At 37.7% G+C, this 21,617-nt stretch overlaps 4 protein-coding genes across 5 annotated transcripts; 3 read left to right on the top strand and 1 right to left on the bottom strand.

Annotated features, from left to right (window-relative positions):
* Positions 1–1,032: 1,032 nt before the first annotated feature.
* On the top strand, positions 1,033–4,056 carry LOC106316808 (probable ubiquitin-conjugating enzyme E2 25). The gene is made up of 7 exons (XM_013754679.1): positions 1,033–1,209; positions 1,693–1,812; positions 1,882–2,691; positions 2,777–2,840; positions 2,928–3,067; positions 3,148–3,459; positions 3,548–4,056. The coding sequence occupies exons 1-7, from the start codon at positions 1,159–1,161 to the stop codon at positions 3,857–3,859; spliced, it is 1,809 nt and encodes a 602-aa protein (XP_013610133.1). The 5' UTR covers positions 1,033–1,158; the 3' UTR covers positions 3,860–4,056.
* Positions 4,057–11,443: 7,387 nt separating this feature from the next.
* LOC106292569 lies at positions 11,444–15,009 on the bottom strand. Of its 2 annotated transcripts, XM_013728185.1 has the most exons (12): positions 14,482–15,009; positions 13,772–14,299; positions 13,646–13,671; positions 13,060–13,128; positions 12,901–12,965; positions 12,586–12,827; positions 12,408–12,490; positions 12,283–12,339; positions 12,132–12,199; positions 11,924–12,048; positions 11,778–11,839; positions 11,444–11,696 (listed from the first exon to the last, which is right to left on the bottom strand). In XM_013728185.1, exons 2-12 carry the CDS (start codon positions 14,274–14,276, stop codon positions 11,571–11,573), a joined length of 1,428 nt encoding a protein of 475 aa, XP_013583639.1. In that variant the 5' UTR covers positions 14,277–14,299; positions 14,482–15,009; the 3' UTR covers positions 11,444–11,570. The 2 variants fall into 2 exon arrangements, with proteins under 2 accessions (XP_013583639.1, XP_013583646.1); XM_013728192.1 differs by lacking the exons at positions 13,646–13,671; positions 13,772–14,299; positions 14,482–15,009 and adding an exon at positions 13,223–13,299.
* Positions 15,010–15,434: 425 nt separating this feature from the next.
* On the top strand, positions 15,435–17,212 carry LOC106304235 (zinc finger CCCH domain-containing protein 4-like). Its single transcript, XM_013740647.1, has one exon. It carries the CDS (start codon positions 15,470–15,472, stop codon positions 16,916–16,918), a length of 1,449 nt encoding a protein of 482 aa, XP_013596101.1. The 5' UTR covers positions 15,435–15,469; the 3' UTR covers positions 16,919–17,212.
* A 2,118-nt stretch (positions 17,213–19,330) lies between these two features.
* On the top strand, positions 19,331–21,617 carry LOC106295651 (ultraviolet-B receptor UVR8-like). Its single transcript, XM_013731618.1, has 7 exons — positions 19,331–19,363; positions 19,503–19,885; positions 19,961–20,170; positions 20,250–20,360; positions 20,431–20,799; positions 20,881–20,988; positions 21,145–21,617. The coding sequence occupies exons 2-7, from the start codon at positions 19,544–19,546 to the stop codon at positions 21,472–21,474; spliced, it is 1,470 nt and encodes a 489-aa protein (XP_013587072.1). The 5' UTR covers positions 19,331–19,363; positions 19,503–19,543; the 3' UTR covers positions 21,475–21,617.

Raw genomic sequence — 21,617 nt, 5'->3', positions numbered from 1 at the left:
TCCGGTTCTAGCCTAATTTCGATTTGCAAAGAGATGTCTTTCCTTCAATCCAATCAACTGACTGCAATCAGCGTTCTGAATCAACCTGATCAACTACAACGTTTCAATTTTGTTTTCCTTCAGAATAATCAAAGAGAAAATAGTTCGTTAAAGAAGACAGGAAGCCGAGGAGAGGGATCTGATACCTTGATTCCACTTCCATTTACGACTAAGGAGTCTTATGAATCCAACTTTCTGCTAAAAGCTTTGAATCCCATGTGAATCATAACGATAGAGAAAGCTTGGAAGGGAGTAGATGTGAATTTAGGACATGTGACTGAAGAGAACGTTTCTATTGATGATTATTAAAGTTCATTATCAATCTGGAAACCGTAGGAGGTGAAACGCTTAGGATTTTAGAAAAGATGAAAGAAGATCTACGTCGCATTCTTTTATTTTAATGAAACGATGAGTTTCGACAAAACTCGACACGTGTCACCGCTGCAGAGAGTGACTTATCTATGTGGCACGTCTACGTGGGTGAAGGAGAAGAGATTAAATTAATTGTTTTATTAATTTGTGTGAGACTTAAATGGAGACAAAAGGAAGTAATCTTATTATATAATAAAATAATCATCCAATTATAGTTTCTCTTTCGCATGTATATCTAGAGGACTATAACTCTAGATTAGATTTCTTCCAAAAGATCTTTTAAATATCTTTACTCATTTTATTTGCTATGATTGCTCTGTAAAAAAATTCAATAGAATAGTTCCCATCCGTTGGATTCATCCAACACTTTAATCTCTGACATCCTACGACTGTAGAAAACCAGAGCATTGGTCACACTACCAACCGTGTCGCGTAAGCTCGGCTCGTTTCCTCTACAGCAGCACACTATACCACAACCATTACTACCACCGTCGATACAGCCACGTCACCATAAAACAAAATCACAACCGTACAAATAAAAACGGGCCCCATCTTGTAGACTTTTTACGTATTGACTTGTTGAAAAATAAAACGCACAATTTGGAAAACTTTCATAAATAATCAATTTCTATATTAAAGAGAGAATTGGTTTAATAAGAAGGAAGTGTTGTTTCATCATCGCCTCTGCGCAATCTAACTAGTGAATACGGCGCGCAAGGTTAGTGAGGTGGAGATCGATCGTTTTCAATGGAGCCCGAGATCGCTCACCCCGTCGCTTCTTGCTCCACAGCTCTTAAGGTTCATGCTTTACCTAATAATTCACTAAATTGATTTTTGCGGAATTGTGTAATTCTCTCTGGGTGATTGCGTCGTGTGCGCGAGCGAGCGATCATCGTCTGGGTTTCTCCAATTTTGTTGATTTTAAGGGTTTAGTGATTCGCTTTAGTTTTTTTTTTTTTTTTGGTTTTAAAGGTTCGATCACGTGTCTCTTTGATGTTGGATTCGTTTTGTTCGTAGTGTTTTTTGCCAATTGTAGTTTCTTGTTTCGTGTTCTGATCACTGAGACCGTAACTGTGATCGACCTGTCAGTTTAGTTTCTATGTAATGTGATACTTGTGTTTGGTTCTTCGTGACTCTGTTTGTGTTTTCGACTCTATCTTAGGTTTTTTTTTTTTTTTTGCAATTGTCTCTTTAACTGCTTAAGTGATTGAGCAAATCTCTCTAACTCCCTTTGTGGTCAAAGGCTTTATCTTACTTGTTGTGTCATTCATTATCTTGTAGGCGGCGACTCCAGAAGCTAATGGTGTGGAGCAATACGAAGGTGTTGTTAATAACAACAATGTTGATAGTAAGAACAAAGGGAAGGCTATACAATTAGGAGACGATGATGTGCAACTTGAGGTAATTAAAGTCTCCATATTATTTTCATTAGTAATGCTTTCACAAGCTTTGATTCTTTTTGTTATTTAGGGATCTGCTAGCGATTGTTATGACACAACCAACAACGATGAATCGTACCCTGGTTCCTCTCCATTATCAAATAGTCTGCTAGACCCTGATTCTTTGATCTACGAAGACGACGATGACTATTCTGATCAGTACGGCTATGAGATGGAGGATGAGCTTGAGGAGGAGGAGGATGATCGCGCTGATGATTACGTCTCCGAGTATCAAGCCCTGTTTGATGCCAAGGAGAAGGATATCCCAGCTGGTGTTGAGGTGACGATGGACTGGCTTCCAAACTCTGAAACCTCTAAATCAAGCGGAAGCGGCAAGTGTTCTCGCGACGAACACGGGATCAAACCCGAAGCTCCCAGCAGCAGCTCCAAGAAGGCAACAGTGGGAAGTGGAATCCACTCATCTTGGAACGCTTTGCCTCACAACTCCAAAGGAGTCATACCGAACTCTGCTTACGCGTTGCCAATGAAAACTCAGACTTACAATTACCCTGCGCATGCTTTGAAGTTTTCTTCTTCTTCCGATCATCTTGAGCCTCAGACTCCTGATACCGTGATGGGGGAGGCTCCGGTTCCAGCTCCAGCTTCGGCTTCTTCTGGTTTGGTGCTTCCGGTGCCGAACCACCCACCCTGGTATAAAGGGCATAAAATGTATCCTAGCGCTCGGCCTAGAGTGGAGGAGGTTATTTCAGCTCAGAGTTGTTCCAGGGTTAAGAGAAACATGGAGGATTATCTTGGCAAGTATTTGTTTTTCAAAAAGTTTGACATTGTTGAAGATTTGGGGGATCACGAATTCGCTACTCGGGGAACAACTACAAAGCAGGTTTGGTTTGACCATTACTCTTGAATGTATGTTTTGTTTTTCGTTTTTTCCTCAAGAAATGACTATTTATTTGTCCTACTTTCAGCATTCCAAAGAATGGATGAAAAGGATTCAAGAAGAGTGGAGAATTCTTGAGAATGATTTGCCAGGTTAGTGTAATAACTATACACACTGTCTAATACATAAGTTTCCGCTGCTTGACATTCTCTGTTTTGGTTGTTTGTTTCTTGCAACAGAGATGATATTTGTCAGAGCTTATGAGTCTAGGATGGACCTTATGAGGGCTGTGATTGTTGGAGCTGATGGAACTCCATACCATGACGGTCTCTTCTTTTTCGATATCTACTTCCCTGATACATACCCTTCTGTGCCGCCGGTAAGTCCAATGGAACTGTCTCAAAAGCGAGTGTTTGTCTTCTCTTTTGTGATTGTGAATCTTTTTTCGGTTTTGTTCAGATGGTTCATTACCAGTCTGGTGGGCTAAGAATCAACCCAAATCTGTACAATTGTGGGAAAGTGTGTCTGAGTCTTCTGGGCACTTGGAGTGGTGCCCCGAGGGAGAAATGGATCCCCAACAATTCCACAATGTTACAGGTTCTTGTCTCGATCCAAGGTCTAATCTTGAATGAAAAGCCTTACTTCAACGAGCCTGGCTACGAGAGAACAGCGGGTTCTGCAGGCGGTGAGGCCCAGTCTAAAGCTTACAGCGAAAACACATTCTTACTTTCTTTAAAGACAATGGTTTACAACATGAGGAGACCACCCAAGGTAACAAAAGAACTATAATGTTTCTACAGCACACACACACACTCACTTGAGATTTGATTGTTCTGATGGGGTTTGTTGGATTTTACAGTATTTTGAAGACTTTTCGTATGGACATTTCTTCAGCTGTGCTCACGACGTGTTGAGGGCGTGTACTGCTTATAGAAACGGAGCTCCGGTGGCCTCTTTGGTGAGGGGAAAGGTTAAAGAAGGGGAAGAGAGTAGCGAGAGATGCTCTGGGAAGTTTAGCCAAGATGTGGGTACCTTTGTGGACACGCTTCTGTTGAAGGAGTTCATACTTCTAGGCGTCCTTGGTCTGGAACCTGAAGAAGACAAATCCTCAGAGATTGACGTTGCAGAGAGCAGTAACGGATCACCTAGAGGCGGAATGTCTTCAAATTGAGCTTCCTTTTCTTATTTGATCCTTTTGCTTATTTTAAGTAGCTTAAGAAGCTCTTCTTAGGCGAGATTTCTTCAATGTTAACAGAACACAGAGGACTTAGTTGATCCGTTTCTTATTATCATGGATCCTCTTTCTTATATATGACATGTCTTTGTCGATAAGCACTCTCATTTGTACAGTTGCTATCACCTCACAGAGAAGTGAGTTATAAAGTCTTAACGATACAAGGTCTCCATTTTGACTTTCAAGGTTCATCTTTTGTTAACATAATTTAGGTGTTTGAACTACAGTATTTAGAAAAGAATATATTCATATAATTATCAAGTATGAAGATACGAGTCATATCATATTGTCATCATTGAGGTCTAGCGTATCTTTTGGGTTAACTTCTTTGAAAATTATGCTAAAGACTGGAGACAAAAGTGTTTTCAACCGTTAGCTATTATTCTCTTTCTAATGTTTAATTACGTTTCTGAGGTTTTGTCACTAAATATTGCTTTTTCCTTCTCCGAAGTTTTTGTTTTGAGGCTTTAGCCCTGTTCGGTACATTGACGCTGCGATCACTTGCGGCGATCAAAAATCAGTCATCAAATTAGGCAAAAACAAAAGTGGCGTAATAATCAAGTGACGCTGCGATCAACTTTTACAAGGATTGCAAGTGACTATTCTGCCGCTGTGTAAAATAGCGTCACTTAAAATGGTGATGCGGCTGTTTCTGGGCGGCAAAAGTACCGCTGCCGGTGGTAGTCTCCACATACTTGAGCAAGAAGTTAGTTATAGTTTTGAACGCCGATCACTGACGCTGCGTCTCTGAAACGAACATGGCTTTTCTTTTTTGTATTATATGCTGTGAAACGTTGTTCAAGTTTTCCCTAATTTTGACACTCGAACAATGTCTTCTCAAACGAGAAGCATATATTTTGGTTTGAAAAAAATTTATAAATTTTTTTTGTTTGTTTGTGACACAAACAATCTTATTTTAAGTTAATCTTCTCAAAAAGAGAACCATATATTTCGTTTTGTGTCTTTTGGAGTTCTTTTGTTCTGTTTTGTTTTGCTTGACTAAACTGCCTCTTACAAAAAAAAGAGTGAGCTGGTTTGGAGCCTTATTATTAACCCTATTGCTCGATTTACGATAAACTGATGATAAAAATAATGTTGATAATAAGAAGTTAAGAAAAAGGCTATAATGTTGGGATATATTTAGTCAGATAAGCAAAACCTGTACTAAAGAGTTTTTAACTTTTAACACATTCCACATCTCGTTCATTAACTTTCATGAATGAGGATCATGCATGAAGCAGCATACTCACGTCTTTATATTCCCCAAGAAGCGTTGATGAAGACTCCTAAGGAACTTGAGAGCATTGGCCAATCCTCCATCCTCTGCGCTCTCATCTGTACCTTCCTTCGAGTAAGATTTTGGAGCCAGCTGGTTGCAATCATATTCCAACAAGTATCTCTTAACGTAATTAAGAATATTTGCAAACAATGATCCACTCATGGTGGGTCTTTTGAAATAAATGGTAAGTCATGATTTAAAGCAAGTGGTTAGTATGGTCCGTCCACCAAGATGAGCATTGATCATCCAGGATAACAAGGACACACTCGTCGACCAAGACAAGGTCGGCCGAAGTAAGTCTGATGCGGATCAAGCAACGTGAGCATATAATCGGAGTGGTCCGAAGGAGAAAGCGAGTAAGCGTGTAGAGTGAACAACTTGTTTGCTTCACGTAGGAACTCTACCCTCTGATGATAAGAGTGGACTTAGTAGTTGATGAAGAACTTCACCCAGAAAACTCTTGGCAACAACTACATCGTCTTCTTGAATGGTAGCAGGAACATGAAGAAGCCATTCTCAAAAACGAGAAACTGTTAGCTTTTTTCTTTATTTATTTTTTATACCGAAATCATATATATAGTGACTTTTCTTGCGGTTGATTATCTCCTTATCATATTTACAAAATCAATGGTATCAGACCAATCAATATAGTCATGCAGCTCAAATCTATACTCCAACTCCAACCGTACAGTGCTTTTCTTGTACACAGAAGTTTCATATAAGATATATGGTCCCACATCTCTATGAGTTTTCAGAATTCTAAGTTCACCAAAAACAGATCTCAATTTTGCTATTAAAAAGCTACTCTCAATATTAATTAAGTTCTTGAATCTCTCTATTTGTTTTCTCCTCTTTAACCTCCTCGGAATCTTCTTTGACATTGGTTTTATTTGCAATGTCTAACATCATCCCAAGACAAATACATAGAGCAACGAGCTTCACTTTGTTAACAAGTTCATTATGGAGATACATCAAGAGACACATAACAGTTTGAGATCCTTGCTCTTTAACCTTCTTCTGGATTAAAATCAGAATAATAACCCACATAGCAACATTGATTGATTTCTTGATAATAGATAATCTCCAACCTCTTATGATCAATTTTCGAACTAGCTCTGGTGATCAAACAATAGTGTAAGTTTCACAAGGAGTTGATGAATAAAGTCTTTCTATATGTGGAGGAGAGGCTTGTTCCACTTCGCCAAAAATTTCCTGGAAACGTCGTCTGTATGTTCATCTTCTTCTTGGATGACGAGAACATTGACGGAGTCCATTATGTGAAACCGTTGCGTTCTTGAGAAATATTTACTTTCTTTCTCTCTCTCTCTCGGGAGATGAAGCTGAGGGCTAGAAAGCTCTTGGCAACAACTTCATCATCTTCTTGAATGGTGGCGGGAACGTCGACAGAAGAAGCCATTCTGAGAAACGAGAAACTGTTAGCTTTTTTTTCTTCTTTTTTTAATACCGAAATCACATATATAATGACTTTTCTCTCTTCTAAGAGGGTCCACGTCAACATTTTTTAATTTGTGGGTCCCACGCTTATTTCCGAGTTTGGTTTGGTTATTACGTACATATGATTTCGGTTCAATTCCATATAAAGCCGAGTAAGCTAGAAGGCCGATGAGAAATGTTTGGTTTCATCTCAAGATGAGTGATTTTGGGCAGACAGGAATTATGATTACTTTGAGTGTTTCGTACTCCTGAAATGAGGAACTCATCTCTTCAGCTTCAGGGTCCTTGTTACCCTATAATCTTCCCTAGTGTGAATGGTAAGTATGCATTATATATTCACATTTCATAAAGCTTTAAGTCTTTATTTATTTATTTATTTGAGTTTTGATCTTTTAATTGTAGTTTATTGGAGTTGCCAATATATTGCTCGTGCTTCAAACTGATCACTGAGCCACTGGCAGAAAATGGGTGGTGTGAACATTCAAGATGACGTGATCATAGACAAATCGATTAGAAGGTCATTGGATTCCCGTGCCTCGGTTGTAAAGGTCGGAGAAATGATAATATTCTCTCTTTGACATGTAGATTCTACTTTCAAACTTGTCCTTGGAACATTGAAGAATGTTTGGTTGTTCAATGGCAGCGTTATGTTGCTGATATTGGCAAGTCATGGCCAGTATTGATTGTTTGTGGAGGCCTTGTCCCGCTCTTTCAATCCCGTTGTTTGGCTGCTTCTTATTCGGCATTTTGTTGCTGCCATGCCATGGATAACCGTTGTCCTTTTCAACATGCTTTTAATATCGGTGACTGACTATCTTCTGTTACTTGAAAGGTTGGTTTGAGAAAATCATGTTTCTTCTGTCTGTCTCTGTGTTTTCACGTCATAATAACTCAATATCTGTATTACGTTTCTATCTTCTGAAGCTGGATGGATGATGCTGTAACACCAATTATTGGTGAGCATGACCCATTATGAGAGTGTAAGTTCATTACTCCATGAGACCTTTAGTCCCACACTTCTACAGGCTTATTTGCATTTGCTTGTTCACAGGAGCTGACTCATGTCCGTGGAGTCGCCATTCTGATGACTTTTATCTCAGTTATAGCTATCCTCACTTCAGTTGCCATCATCCACCGTATGTATTATCATGGCAACATCAGTCCTCAATGTGACTATTAGCTTCTTAGTAGTGTAATAACTAGTCTGGCTTTTGCTAATGAAATGTCATGTTGTTGTTAAAGTAATAGGAGAAGTGCAAGCGCTGATTATATTCCGGCTATACCATACGCAACAACACTAACTTCGCTATATTCTATATGTTCTGGCTATCGGCGGCTCTCCATCTATTCAGTTCTGGTCAGGTTATTCAGAACAACTGCAACAACACTAACTGTTGCGCTTACAATCTCGTCTTAAAGAAAGTGAACTGTGACAGTTGTTGCAGTTACAGCATACGTTACGCGCCTTTCATCACCATTGCCATATTCTTCCATCTGTTTGGTTGCTACTGGGACACACAGTTCTTCACTGCATCTTCTGCTACAGTGATTACTGGTTCTGCTGCTTCCTATTACTATAATCGTATACAAGAAAACAGAGACATGGATCACAAGTGGAGTAGTGTTTCAAAAAAAAAAAAGTCACAAGTGAAGTTGGAACCACTTATCTAGGATTCCATGTCCCGCATCTTTCACTTTGATTAATAAATTATACACACACTTAATCTGGTTTGAATTGTACTCTAGGGAATTAAATTTAGGAACAAGTATAATTCCTGCCGAGAGAAGCACAACTAACTACTCTCATTGCAGACTTACATATACTCATGCCAAAATATTTTGCATATCAGCTTCATAAACTCTACGAGGATTTTTGATCTGTATAATATCACTAAATATAGTCAGAAGTAGAGGAAATGTCTCCTCCACAATGTATTCTAATAGTACACTTTTAAAAAATTCATCATTAAATCATACACAGAACAATTGACTCTTCCCTTAATATGTTTCTACACAGGAGCTGTTACCACCTAACTATTCGAATCGATGTGCTACACTGAAACAACCAGTATTTTCACTAACGAATCGTTAATCATACACAAGAATGGACATACGGAAAGGAAAAGCGATGAACTTACTCATATTTTCTATCGGGTATCCGCAATACAAACAAAGCTCCATAAATTTGTTGATTTTGCAAGTTGTACTTAACCAATCTAAAAGACGTTGCCATTGTTCTGGGTAGTCAACATATATAATTGTCTTGAAGGACTCTCCAAGTTGTGATCTTGATCAGAAAATTAAAATTATTAATGGCTTTAAAAAAAATCATTGTTGTTGTCGAGTGTTGTACAATGTTTATTTAGTTAAAAAAAAGAAGAAGAAGCAATCACTATATGCGCAACTAGCTACAATTACTAACTGTTTCTTCTGTTCGGCTAATGTATGTTCATCCTCAGGTGAACATCAAGAGGTCTTTCTGTGGTTCCTGAAACTGTTTCTTCTCAGTGTACATGCACAGGCTGTAGACTCTTGGATGAGTTCTTTTCGAGTCACCATTGTAGCAGGGTTGTGGCAGTGGAGATAGAAAGATCTCATCTCTACTTTAGCGAAGACAAAGTCTGCAGCTCTGGTAAAACCTTCAAAGGATAAGGTAAAGAAGTGACTGAGCTGGTCTAAGATACTTTGAGGAGTTTCAATGAGGATTGAAGACCATATGTTCTTCTACAGGTCTTCTAGTATCCACACAATGTAACTACCTCCACTACTTTGTAGAAAATAGACTCCAACATTCTCATTCACATCAAACAAGCCTGTTTTGAAGTAGTGGCCAAATAGTGGAAGATGAGGAATTATACTCTCGGCAGGAAGAGTATAATTCATGGCTCGTTTTTCAAGCACTTTGGCTGATTCTATACATAATTATTGTGATACAAATTGTCATGAACCATATGTGATATAATGTGTTTCCTTCTGGACTAATGCCATCTTGTCAAATAATTTCAGGAAAATAAATGTAGATGTTGCGACCTTTATAAGGTGACTTCGGAAACTAAATATTGATATCTTGCAAGGACATCAACAAATATATTAGACTTCAAAAACGAATTCTCTTTAAAATTAGAGGTAACAGATTGGATCAAGTTTACATTCCAAGGGAGTTTAGACCATTTCTTTTTCTATATTTTTTTATATTTATACACAAACTTCTTTTATTGATGATTATCTCCTTGTCATATTTACAGAAGTAATGGTATCCAACTACATAACAATAGTAACACTACCAATCAGTATAGTCAAGCAGCTCAGATCTATACTTCAACTCCAACCACATGTGTTTTTCTTGTACACTAAATATTTCATATATGATACATGGTCCTACAACACTATCAGACTCCTTCAAAATTCTAATTTTACCAAAGCAGATCTTAATATAGATTAGAAGAAGAAGGAAGATAAGAGTCCAATCACGACACAAATGGAGATTTTGAGACATATTGTCATCTCAATGTACATGATTGTCGCCCACACGATTACAAGAGAAGCTACAATAAGAGAAAAGAAAGAGATGATCCACAAGCCAAATTTTGATACATATTTCCAAACCTCTGTAATATCTTCTTTAATATGGGTTTTCTTGGTATTTGCTAACATCCAAAGATATACACATATAGTGATGAGTTTCACTCTCTTATTAACAAGTTTATCTTGTAGATACCTCAAGAGAAAAAGAGCCGCTTGAGATCCTAGTTCTTTAACCATCTTGTGGATTAAGATCCGAAGAATCACCCATAAAACAAACTTTCGTTGGACTAACGTCTTGAGAATAAAGAATCTCCAACTTCTTAGGATAAATTCAGGAACGAGTTCTGGTGGTTGAACATGAGTAGAATTATCATATGGTGATGATGAAGACACTCTTTCAATAATCTTGTTAGTGTTTTGGTTAAATTTAATTTGAGGTGGGGATAGTTATTCGATGTTTCTTCTATACAATTGAATCTGTTTTTGTCTTTCAGAATCATGAATCACTTATGTGAAACTCTGAATTTATAAGGATTGGAATATGAAAGTAGAACTTTTAAAGCATCGTTAGTGGTGAGAAACTCGGTTGAGTAACTCACAAATATATAGTAATATATATAATATAGTTTGATTATTTAGTTAAATTTAAAGTCATGAAAATAAAGAGACTAATGGTATGAGGCTAAGTGTAGAAGAGTATCTTAAATTTTATTGTAGAGATTTTCATATTAGATACTCATCTCATTCTTTTTTATTACTTTAATGTTGAAAAAATCATTGAGATATCTTCAATGAAGACGCTCTTAGATCTGAACTTTGAAACATATTCTTGTTTTTTTACCATAAACGAACTACATATATAAGCCAGAGGAATGCTTTCTTGAATTATATAGTTTTTGTTTCTTGAATTATATAGTAAAACTGTAAAAGCAATGTTCCTCAAGGTATTGTGATAAGAACTTGATTATTTTTTTCAGCATAGGGTTCAATATAACTCAAAATCAGAACAATGACTTAGTGGCTGCGATGAGAAAATGCAGTATTGCATAAAACAGCTATCTCTGGTTTTGAGAGATCTAGTATTTAAAAACTGTTTGTTTGATGGTGCAGTGCCAAACCTATCTGATTCAGAATGGCAAACACAGGTTCTCAAGTCAGATATCCCAATGTTGGTAGAGTAATTTTGGGCACCTTTGTGTGGAGTGTGCCGTATGATTCACCCCAAAACATTATTAAGCATATTGTAATGTCAGATGACTTGATAAACCAAAAAAAATATATTTCTGCCAAATGCTTCTTTGCTTTTGTTACATACGAATATTGTTTGAAACAGCATAGTCAAATTTTGTAGTGGAACTAAGCAAAAAGGATATGAACCAAATGGTGTTTTTATTTCTTGGCAAAACTCAATTTCTCAGGGTCAATCTCATCAATACGAATCATCATCACGAGGCCATCATCTTCTTTAGACCAGGCAATGGATTCACCCTCCAGCAGCTTTGCAATTGCAGTATGCTAAGAAAACAAAGTGAACCAACTCAACTCAAAGTTTGTTTTAGAGATGAAGAAGATATTTGAGCAAAGATAGTTAGGTACCCTTCGTTTGCATTTGGAATCTTCCTTGTTGTCACCTAATTTGACTCTCAGGCATTTGATAGCTGAATCATAATCCATAAAAGAGATTAGATTCGTTTATGCTAAAGACAAAAATGGTCTAGAGAAGGAGATTTTGAAAAACGTACATGGAATGCCAGTGAAGTTTTTAAGTTGGAGTTTGAGAAGACGAAGAGCTTCCCTTGGTTCGAGCTCATTCACATTCACTATGACTACCTCGTCTTCCTTATAAGTGGAACCATTGTCTTCTTCCCTATATCATAGTTTTTTGAAAATTTCTCAACACCTTTTACAGTACAAGACTAAAAAATAAAATGGTTGCGAAATTTAACCCACTTGACTTCAAGCATCTTTGCTATGGATTTGTCATCTGCTTCTCGAGCTTTTTGTCCGAAGAAGTGTCCCTATGTATTGTGGAAGATATCAAATAGTTAACACAAGAACGACAGAGATCACATTCAACCACAAAGTCCTTTCCAAAATGTACCTTTTCCACGAGTCTCCGTGCTCGCTCGGTTTCTCCTTTGGAGAATGCTTCTACCGCCTGCCAAAGAGAAAGAGGTTTTACTTATGCAACAATCACATGAATCCTTTATGATCTCAAAGACTTACAGCTCCGTAGTATTCTTTCATCTCATGCAAATTCTCGTGCACTGCTTTGCGGAGTGCCTTGTATTCATTTTCATCATCTTCATCTAATCAAAGGGAGAAACATAGAGATAGTTTAGCAAACTCTTGAGATTTAAACTCAAATAAACGTAGTACATGTGAAGACTCTGACACGGTTTACCTTCTTTAGATGTATGTGGAGATTGTTTCACAGTGACAACTCTCTCTTGGAAAGGGTCTTCCAAAGGTTTCACAACAGGACGACCAGCAGCTCTTCCTCTAATTTCTCTAAATCGCCGAGTTAGTTTTCGCACTTCCTCATATCTTTCTGCACATGAGAATAAAGCTTCTAAAACCTCCTTTTCAAGACCAGAGTTGTCCTTGCCTCCTTCCTCTGAACCTGTTAAGGTTCTTGCTCCACCACTGCATCATCATAGAGAGAAAGAGGAAGATGATCAAAAGGGTTTTGTACAAAGATTGACTAGAAAAGGCATACCTCTGAGAGAACTCCACTTGGTTGCAGGAAGTAGATCCCTGTCTTTGAGGATCAACTTTTGACATCTTGAATAGACCAAGTAACCAACCAGAGTGAAATTTAGTAGAAAGACATTCTATAACAACCACCAAAACTGAATGTCATATAGCAAAAGCTCACAAGTTCATTGGAAATTCCAGCATCAGCATGCTTCTTGGTATCAGACAAGTCAAGTAGTTTCTCCGTACTCTGCAATATGATTAAGAATAGAGTGGAATAGTGGATGATGCCAAAAGAAGAAGTTAAACACACAAAGATTCAACGGGCATGATCTAAGAAATACCCACAGGATCCACATGTCAAGAGCTATAGAGACACCAATAACAATCAAGTGAACACAACTAGAGGAGACACAACTGAACAAAATTAGAGGAGACAGTAGGACTGAAAAGTCAATTAACCCACCCAAAAAGGATTTGTCAAAGTAAGCTCAAATAAAAAAGTGATGCAGTTAAGGACACATGTCATAATTAAGCTGGTGGTCATCTTGATGAGCTTTAAGGTATGTGTAAATATAATAAGATTTAGCCAAGAAAAGGTAAAACATATAATATATTTGTTTATAAGATTTTGACCAAAAAAGTATATATATATATATATATATATATTTTTTTTTTTTTTTATAAGATAAATACAAAGGCATGTCAAAAGCAATTGAAGAAACAAAAATACATTACTTTTCTCAGAGCTAAGGGAACTGGCTTACCTTCTTCACATCATAGCCACATACGCCTGATAGTTTGGTGGAAAAGCAGATAAGTTTTAGCATCATGAATACCATTAAAGAAGAAAAGGATGTTTAATCAAGGAAAGGAAGAAGAGAACTGCTTACCAAGAATCTGGTGAATGAGCTCAGGGCTAGCTTGAAAGCCTTCTCCAAGCATCTTAACAATAAACTCCTCAACCTCAGTTGGAGCCCTGCTTATGATGTTTGCCTCCTTGCTTTCTTCACACCACATCTCAGTTTCTGGTATATCCTTTGAGTCTATCTTCACCGGTTTACTCGCTTCTTGGCGAGGATTAGATACAGGTCTGGCTCTAACATACTCCTTACCAATAACACTTGAAACACTGCCAACAGATACAGAACTCTTTTTTGGCCTCAATACTTTGGCTTTGGCATGAGTTGCTTCATTCGTTTTGACTTGGTCACTCTCAGTAGTCTTTTCAGTCATGGCAAAGAGAATCTCGCCAGCCACATCAACATTCTGACTAGCTTCGTGGTAGGCAGCAGTTATGTCGTCTAGAGAGAAACGAGAGCCGAAAGCTTCGAGAAGCACTTGCAAGCTTCTTGAATCTTGATCGTTGTGTGAAGAAGAGCTTCCAATCATTGACATCTTCTCTCCTTTGTAGAATCACACTACAAAACAAATCGTTCAGTTAATATAAAAGCATAATCAACAGTGTTCAAGAAGAAAGTTTCAAAAAAAGACACGGTTTTTAACTATAATCAAGCGGAGATAGACGAAAAGGAAATGCCTTTGCAACAAATCAGCAATGCTAAGGAGACGATAAGTTAGAATGTTAAAGAGTTCGCTTTACCTAAAACGCCGGAGCCGTACAGAGAAGGAAGAAGGAGGAGAGGGCTATTCAATCGAGACTCTGAAAATGAGTTTAGTTATCGAAAGGCCGAAACTTGTCAAGTCTACAGGAGAAAGGAGATGAAGAGTACAAGATAGAGAGAGAGATAATTTGCCGGGGATGACAAAACAACTGTTCAGTTTAAGTAACGAGACATGTAGAACGGTGGTTGCATGAGCACTGAGGAGTGTCAAAGGTTTTGATATTGTATGTAGGTCCTTTATGTTTTGTTTATTTGTTGATTAAGTCTCCACAGTTTTTACTCTTTATCAAAAGAAGCAGCACTCTTTGTTTTTGCATTGACAAACAAAACCTGAAACTGTTTCCTTTGATATTTGTTTTTCTTTCTATAACCTTTTGTAATAAAAGTTGTTTGAGTCCGGGGCATGAAGGAGCCTTTTGATTTTGGCGATGATTAGAGAGGAAGTATGATGGTTTCTGAGAGGAGTTATTAGCTAGGAATGGTCAATGAAGATTCTATGAGCTGTGCAATTGGTAATGTTGTTAGAGATTTGAACATGTTTTCTCCACATCTCATCTGAGAGATACCTTGACCATTTGAATATGTTTATACATGGTTGCTCTAGAGAGACAACACACAGTACATGGCACATGCTTTGGCTGAAGGTTCTACCAACTTTTAGACATATATAATAACATTCTTGTTCCCAAGATTTTGTGTGGATGGAGTTTTCTTGTTGGGCAAATCATCCTAATATGTTTTCAAAATTTGAAGTTGCTAAACATACAATTTGTGTTATCAAGAAATTCTCATTAATGTTCTTCATGCTAACTTTGTGAATTACTTTATTTCATGCGTATTTTCAGCAGAGGCATTTTGCGTTTATGGATGTGTTTTGATTTAAGTAAAAGTCTCATATACTATAAAACCAGGAGGTGGTTCTTTACTCGGGAATGTACATCAAGATCAAATTATTTCTAAATAAAAATGGGAAAGGGACACCAAGGCAAGTGCTTTGGATTCCTCCTCTTACTATGCTTCTTCAGTTCAACTTTCGCACGCAGGATTCTTAAGGATCTAGACCATGTAGTGAAGCCTGGGAAGGTTAGTTTGAGGGAACAAGATCATGGCTTGTTCAGTCTAGAACCTGACCACAAAGTCAAGCCTGGTCATAAGCTGCAGTCCGCGTGGTGGGGTGAGCCAGAAGAGCCTGAGGACAAGGTCAAGCCTGATCATAAACTGCAATCCATGTGGCGTGAGCTAGAAGAACCTGATCCTGAAAAAAAGCATGCTCATAAAGTAATGCCTGATTACAAAGAGAAGCTTAATGATGGTGGTAAAGAGAAGATTGATGACATAGAGAGGCCTGATCATAAAGTAAAGCCTAATTACAATGAGAAGCTTAATGATGCTGACAAAGAGAAGATTGATGGCATAGAGAAGCCTGATCATGAAGTAAAGCCTAATTACAAAGAGAAGCTTAATGATGGTGGGAAAGAGAAGATTGATGACATAGGGAAGCCTGATCATATAGTAAAGCCTAATTACAAAGAGAAGCTTAATGCTGACAAAGAGAAGATTGATGACATAGAGAAGCCTGATCATATAGTAAAGCCTAATTACAAAGAGAGGCTTAATGATGGTGGCAAAGAGAAGATTGATGACATAGAGAAGCCTGATCATGAAGTAAAGCCTGATTACAAAGAGAAGCTTAAAGACAAAGAGAAGATTGATGGCATAGAGAAGCCTGATCACACAGTTAAGCCTATGGGATATGGCTATGGCGTTGGTTATGGCAGTGGAGGCAGCGGCTTCGGAGAAGGAATAGGCTCTAGTGGTGGCAGTGGCTTTGGAGAAGGGATAGGCTCTAGTGGAGGCAGTGGCTTCGGAGAAGGGATTGGCTCTAGTGGTGGCAGTGGCTTCGGAGAAGGAATAGGCTCAAGTGGAGGCAGTGGTTTTGGAGAAGGAATAGGCTATGGTGATGGTTCAGGTGTTGGCATTGGAGAAGGAAGAGGATCAGGGTATGGCCAACCCAATTGCGGTCCTGTCAGGGGAGCCCCAGGTACCGGATTCGGTGAAGGCATTGGACGAGGTAGTGGTTCAGGGGAAGGGATTGGTATCGGTAGAGGAGGAAGTGGCTCTACTGGTGTACCCAGTGTAGTTGTCCCTCCCATAACTGTACCAGGCACAACAATCCCTCCCATAACTGTGCCAGGCACCCACATTCCCGGTTTTACCATTCCGGGAGTGACGGTTCCTGGCTTTGGTACTGGTGGAGGATGCCAAACCGGTGGGTGCACCCCAAGCGTGCCATACTACCATCCACCTATATACCAACCACCAAACTGTCCCCATTGTCCTCCTTTCGTTTCAGGACTAGATAAAGGGACCATGACCGAAGCTCTTGCACCCATGTCAAATGAGATGCACAACTAAACTTTGTGTCCATGGAGAACACAAAGTCTGACAATGAGATTAAAGTATATTTTGGTTTGGTAAAAGCTTCACGTTAAGTTGAATAATCCAACTTTATCCCAAATAAAGTTCTGAATAAGTGAAATGTGGCGAAGAAATAGTATTGTGTAAAGAAGCAGGCAACAGAAACTGTATTTTGCATTTTCATGGATGTATCTTTGACAATGAGTTTTTAATAGGCCCAAGCTTGTATTATAGTGTGTTATTTCCTTAATTTTAAGATAAAGAGTGATTATGGTGGTGGGTTTAATAGAAGGATGAACTGAGATTATACAATTATAGAAGACTTTAGTATAATATAATCCTAGAATATGACCCGCGTTGAAACGCGGATTATGTTTTTCATCATGAAATCAACAAATATAATTATGTATTAAGTTATTTTATTATATAAATTTTTTGATTAGATTGTTTTTTGTTTCTTTTATTTTGAAATTTATTTGTAATCGTATTTTAATTGGTAACAATAACATAAAGAAACTTTTTGACTGCTGCATGGATTTTATCCTGCTATAAAATAATAAAACATATCTTTAGTCAAAAAAACTTCCATTCACCAAAGTAACCATTTGTATAACTAAACTTAGAAAAAATAAACCAAAAATAACTGTTTCATTAGCAAAAATTAACTATAAATTTAATTATTATCATTTTGAGGTTAATATTTAGATTTGGTTTCTAAAATGTTCTGATATGGAATATTTTCACATGTTTATTGATATATATAAAAGATTTTACTTCAGATTTTAAAACTATTTCCTAAGTTATGGTTGGAAGGATACAATAAAAGTTACCATACAGATTTTTGAAAAACAATTACTGTAAAAAATTTACTGTAAGAAAATCATAATAGAACCATTTCATTTACAAATTAAACTAATTATATATTTCGATAATTAGTATGGTATTGCTTTTATTTACCTTCTTTAGCATATTGTTTATTATCCTATTTTGTGGTTATTGTTTATATTTTGTACCTAACCTTATGTATATTTTCTTCTTTTTAATGCTTTTAAATATTTTCCTAAAAATCATCCATTTATATTCAATATACGCCCAAACATTTAAAATATTAAAAAAGAAATATTTTTGGTAACAATATTTCGAAAATATACATAACAAAATCTGTAACAGATTTGTTCAAATTGTTTTTCAACTCTGGTTATTATTAGAATCATCAATTGTTTTTTTTTTTTTTTGCTAAATAGAATCATCAATTGTTCACCATACCAAAATGGTTCAAATAAGAAATAAAAAGTTATACAGCTTCAGCTAAGAATAAAACAGCTCAAAAATGAAGAAATGCAGAACGGAGCACAGAGAGCTCCTTCTCCCATAGTTGAAAACCATCATTGAAAGGACTTTACGATTGTCTTCTCATTGAACACCAACTTTTGAAAAAAAAAAAAGAACACCAGCTTTTGAATTAATTGTCTCTCGCAGCCATCTCGGACTCTTCCAAGCAACATTAAACTGATGTATGTGATCCCTTATAACCCTTTGAGCGATTTATGTTGACACAGTCTTAAGGGTATTCAGTGTATGGTCAAGAGACCAGAATTGAATGAAGGAGAGGCCAATCGCTATTCCTTTGAAAAGGTAACAAAACTGAGAAAAGAGATGAGTGTGGAGCATAGCTCTTCCCTTGAGTCACACATTGTCGACTTAAAGATGATCATGTGGTATGTAAATGTTTGGATTAATGATGAGTTTTTGCTTATATAATCGTTTAGATCTGATTAGTATTTCGTATTGGTTAATTTCTGTTAGTGTTAATGGGATAAATATTGTATAACCGAATTGTAAGAAATGTTAAATTTATTTTTAATAAGATGTGAATAGATCCAAAACTTAAATGACAACATTTTTAAGTAATAAAAAATAGGACCCTAAATTAATAGATTAGATATAATTATAGAGATTATTTCTAATTATAGTTAGGTTTTTACACATTAAAATTTTAAAATTATAAATTTATTTACTAGGATCAACACTTTTCAATAATATTTAAGTTAATAATAATTTAATAAACATAATCTTTTAAATTTTATAATTTCATTATTAACTAATAAAAAAACAAAAAATGGTGGCAACAAGTTACCAATTATAAACACAGATATGAAAAAAATTAAAATAATTTTTAAAAGACAAAAACAGTGTCAAGACGATGACCAAGCCTCTCAAAATATTCTGCGAACTAGCTCTATATGACAGAGAGGAAGAATCGCCACAAAAGAAGAAAGCTTAAGCAGCAAGATATTGATTTCTCCCTAATTTTTTTTTAATATTCCTCTTCACACGTCTTCTCACCCTTCTTCTTATATAAAAAGGAAGCTCTTATTAGACTTTTGATTTCATTAGTGGCAAGTTTCGGCACCGATAAAGTCAAGAGCTTTTGCTTTCCAGGTTCGCTGTCACGCATTTCACATTACTCTTCCTCTTCTTCTGCTCCTCTTGATTGTTTTGATATTCGATCGAAAGATTCTTTCTCTATTTTTTTTTCTGTTTGGTTGATTGCTTGCGTGTTTCTCTGTTTTGGGTTCAGGTGAATTTCGGTGGTGGTTTGAAAACTCTCTTCTTAGAAAAATGGCTGAGAGGAACTGGTTGGTTTCGTTAGAGGATCTCCCTTCTCATTTGATCTTGGAGGTGTTAACCTCTGGCCGGCTTAACGCGGTTGATCTACTTAGCTTGGAGTTGACCTCTGAGGTATTTGGAGGAAGCTCTGGATTGTCGTACCCTTTGAAATTTAGATCGCTAGTTGATTACGCGGCGTCTCAGCTCTGCTCTGTGCATCCTGTGTACGTGGGGATGGGGTTTACTACACAGAAAGAGCTCTTTGCTAACTGTGAGGGGAACTGGAAGAGGCTTTTGAGGTTCTTGCAGTCTGTTGAGCAGTCCTCAGATATGGTTCAAACCTCTGCAGGCAATGTATGGTTTCAGCTTGTTTCTCTCTTTGCTTTTTTTACAGGTTCTCAAATGCATTTTCTTTGATTCTTTCTGCAGATGCAAGTTACAACAGGGAGGTATCACACGTTGCTAATCAACAACTCAAAAGTCTACTCTTGTGGTTCGAGTTTGTCTGGTGTTCTTGCTCATGGCCCAGAAACTACTCAATGTGTAGCATTTACGCCTATAGAGTTCCCGTTCTCTGCTAAAGTTGCTCAGGTCTCAGCCACACAGAACCATTCTGCTTTCGTGTTGCAATCTGGAGAGGTTCGTTGGCAGCTTCTGTTTCTAGAAAGTATATTTTTTTGCTTTCCATACTCACTTATCTTTTTGAAATGCGGTTCAGGTTCTTACATGTGGGGATAACTCATCGCATTGCTGTGGTCACTTAGATACTAGCCGTCCAATATTTAGGCCTAAGCTTGTTGAGGCTTTGAAGGGAACTCCCTGTAAGCAGGTAAGATTGATACCAAATGATTTTCTAACTTGGGTTAAGGAAACATTAACAAACTCATCTTCTTTACCAGGTTGCTGCGGGGCTGCACTTCACTGTGTTTCTATCAAGGGAAGGGCGTGTGTTCACATGTGGATCAAACACACATGGACAGCTTGGTCATGGCGATACCTTGGACAGTCCAATACCCAGAGCTGTTGAATTTTTCCAAAGCGTTGGCCCTGTGGTGCAAATTGCAGCTGGACCGAGCTATGTGCTAGCTGTGACGCAGGATGGCTCGGTTTACTCGTTTGGCTCTGGTTCTAGCTTCTGTCTTGGTCACGGAGAGCAGCAGGACGAGCACCAGCCACGTGTTATTCAGGCTTTTAAAAGAAAAGGTGTTCATATACTCCGTGTCTCTGCAGGGGATGAACACGCCGTGGCACTTGATTCAAATGGCCGTGTAAGTTCTTTGTTTCCATCTCTCTCTTGGTTTTGAGAAATCAGAAGAATCTTGTTTTGATTGTTCTTTTAAACGTATTAGGTATACACATGGGGTAAAGGCTACTGCGGTGCTCTAGGCCATGGAGACGAAAACGACAAGATCACTCCTCAAGTTTTGGTCAGTCTCAACAACTGCCTTGTTGTCCAGGTTAGACATTCTTCCTAGTATGTTTTCTCAGGGAGCTAATATGTGATCCGGCTTTAGATTCTGTTATTTCGGTTACTTCGGTTAGGTTTTGGTTCAGTTTGGATCGGTTTAACCGGCTTAGAAATGTCCTAATCATGAGTTTGCTTTGGCGTGCAGGTGTGTGCAAGAAAGAGGAAGACATTTGTATTAGTGGAAGGTGGAGTATTGTATGGGTTTGGGTGGATGGGATTTGGAAGCCTTGGGTTCCCGGACAGAGGAGTTTCAGACAAAGTCCTGAGGCCGAGAGTGTTGGAGAGTCTGAAACCACACCGTGTCTCTCAAGTTAGCACCGGTTTGTATCACACCATTGTGGTCACGCAAACTGGACGCATATTCGGTTTTGGAGATAATGAAAGAGCTCAGCTTGGTCACGACTCACTCCGTACCTGCTTAGAACCTACCGAGATCTTTCTCCATTGTGGCCGGTCTCGTAACCAACTTTGTTGATACAAAGGTACATAATCAAACATGTTTGTATGAACCGGATTGATATGTTTGATCTCTTTTTTTTTATTTGATTCATGGGATTGTATCAAAGATATATATATACGGTTCGGTGGATCATAGATACTTACAGTGTGAATTTTTGA

The sequence above is a fragment of the Brassica oleracea genome, chromosome C1 (genome assembly GCF_000695525.1).
Source record: "Brassica oleracea var. oleracea cultivar TO1000 chromosome C1, BOL, whole genome shotgun sequence".
Classification (NCBI taxonomy): Eukaryota; Viridiplantae; Streptophyta; class Magnoliopsida; order Brassicales; family Brassicaceae; genus Brassica; species Brassica oleracea.
Note: the sequence above shows the minus strand (reverse complement) of the source record. Positions and strands in the feature narration are given on the sequence as shown.

Bases quoted from the DNA above. Each gene is read 5' to 3' on its own strand.
- LOC106292569 (XM_013728185.1), bottom strand. From the start codon at position 14,276: ATGTCAATGATTGGAAGCTCTTCTTCACACAACGATCAAGATTCAAGA. The intron at 13,672-13,771 runs GTAAGCAGTTCT...CCAAACTATCAG, and splicing joins GCTCATTCACCAGATTCTTG to GCGTATGTGGCTATGATGTG. The intron at 13,129-13,645 runs GTAAGCCAGTTC...ATCATATTGCAG, and splicing joins GTGGCTATGATGTGAAGAAG to AGTACGGAGAAACTACTTGA.
- LOC106295651 (XM_013731618.1), top strand. From the start codon at position 19,544: ATGGCTGAGAGGAACTGGTTGGTTTCGTTAGAGGATCTCCCTTCTCAT. The intron at 20,361-20,430 runs GTAAGATTGATA...CTTCTTTACCAG, and splicing joins AGGGAACTCCCTGTAAGCAG to GTTGCTGCGGGGCTGCACTT. The intron at 20,989-21,144 runs GTTAGACATTCT...TTTGGCGTGCAG, and splicing joins ACAACTGCCTTGTTGTCCAG to GTGTGTGCAAGAAAGAGGAA.
- LOC106316808 (XM_013754679.1), top strand. From the start codon at position 1,159: ATGGAGCCCGAGATCGCTCACCCCGTCGCTTCTTGCTCCACAGCTCTT. The intron at 1,210-1,692 runs GTTCATGCTTTA...ATTATCTTGTAG, and splicing joins CTTGCTCCACAGCTCTTAAG to GCGGCGACTCCAGAAGCTAA. The intron at 3,460-3,547 runs GTAACAAAAGAA...TGGATTTTACAG, and splicing joins ACATGAGGAGACCACCCAAG to TATTTTGAAGACTTTTCGTA.
- LOC106304235 (XM_013740647.1), top strand. From the start codon at position 15,470: ATGGGAAAGGGACACCAAGGCAAGTGCTTTGGATTCCTCCTCTTACTA.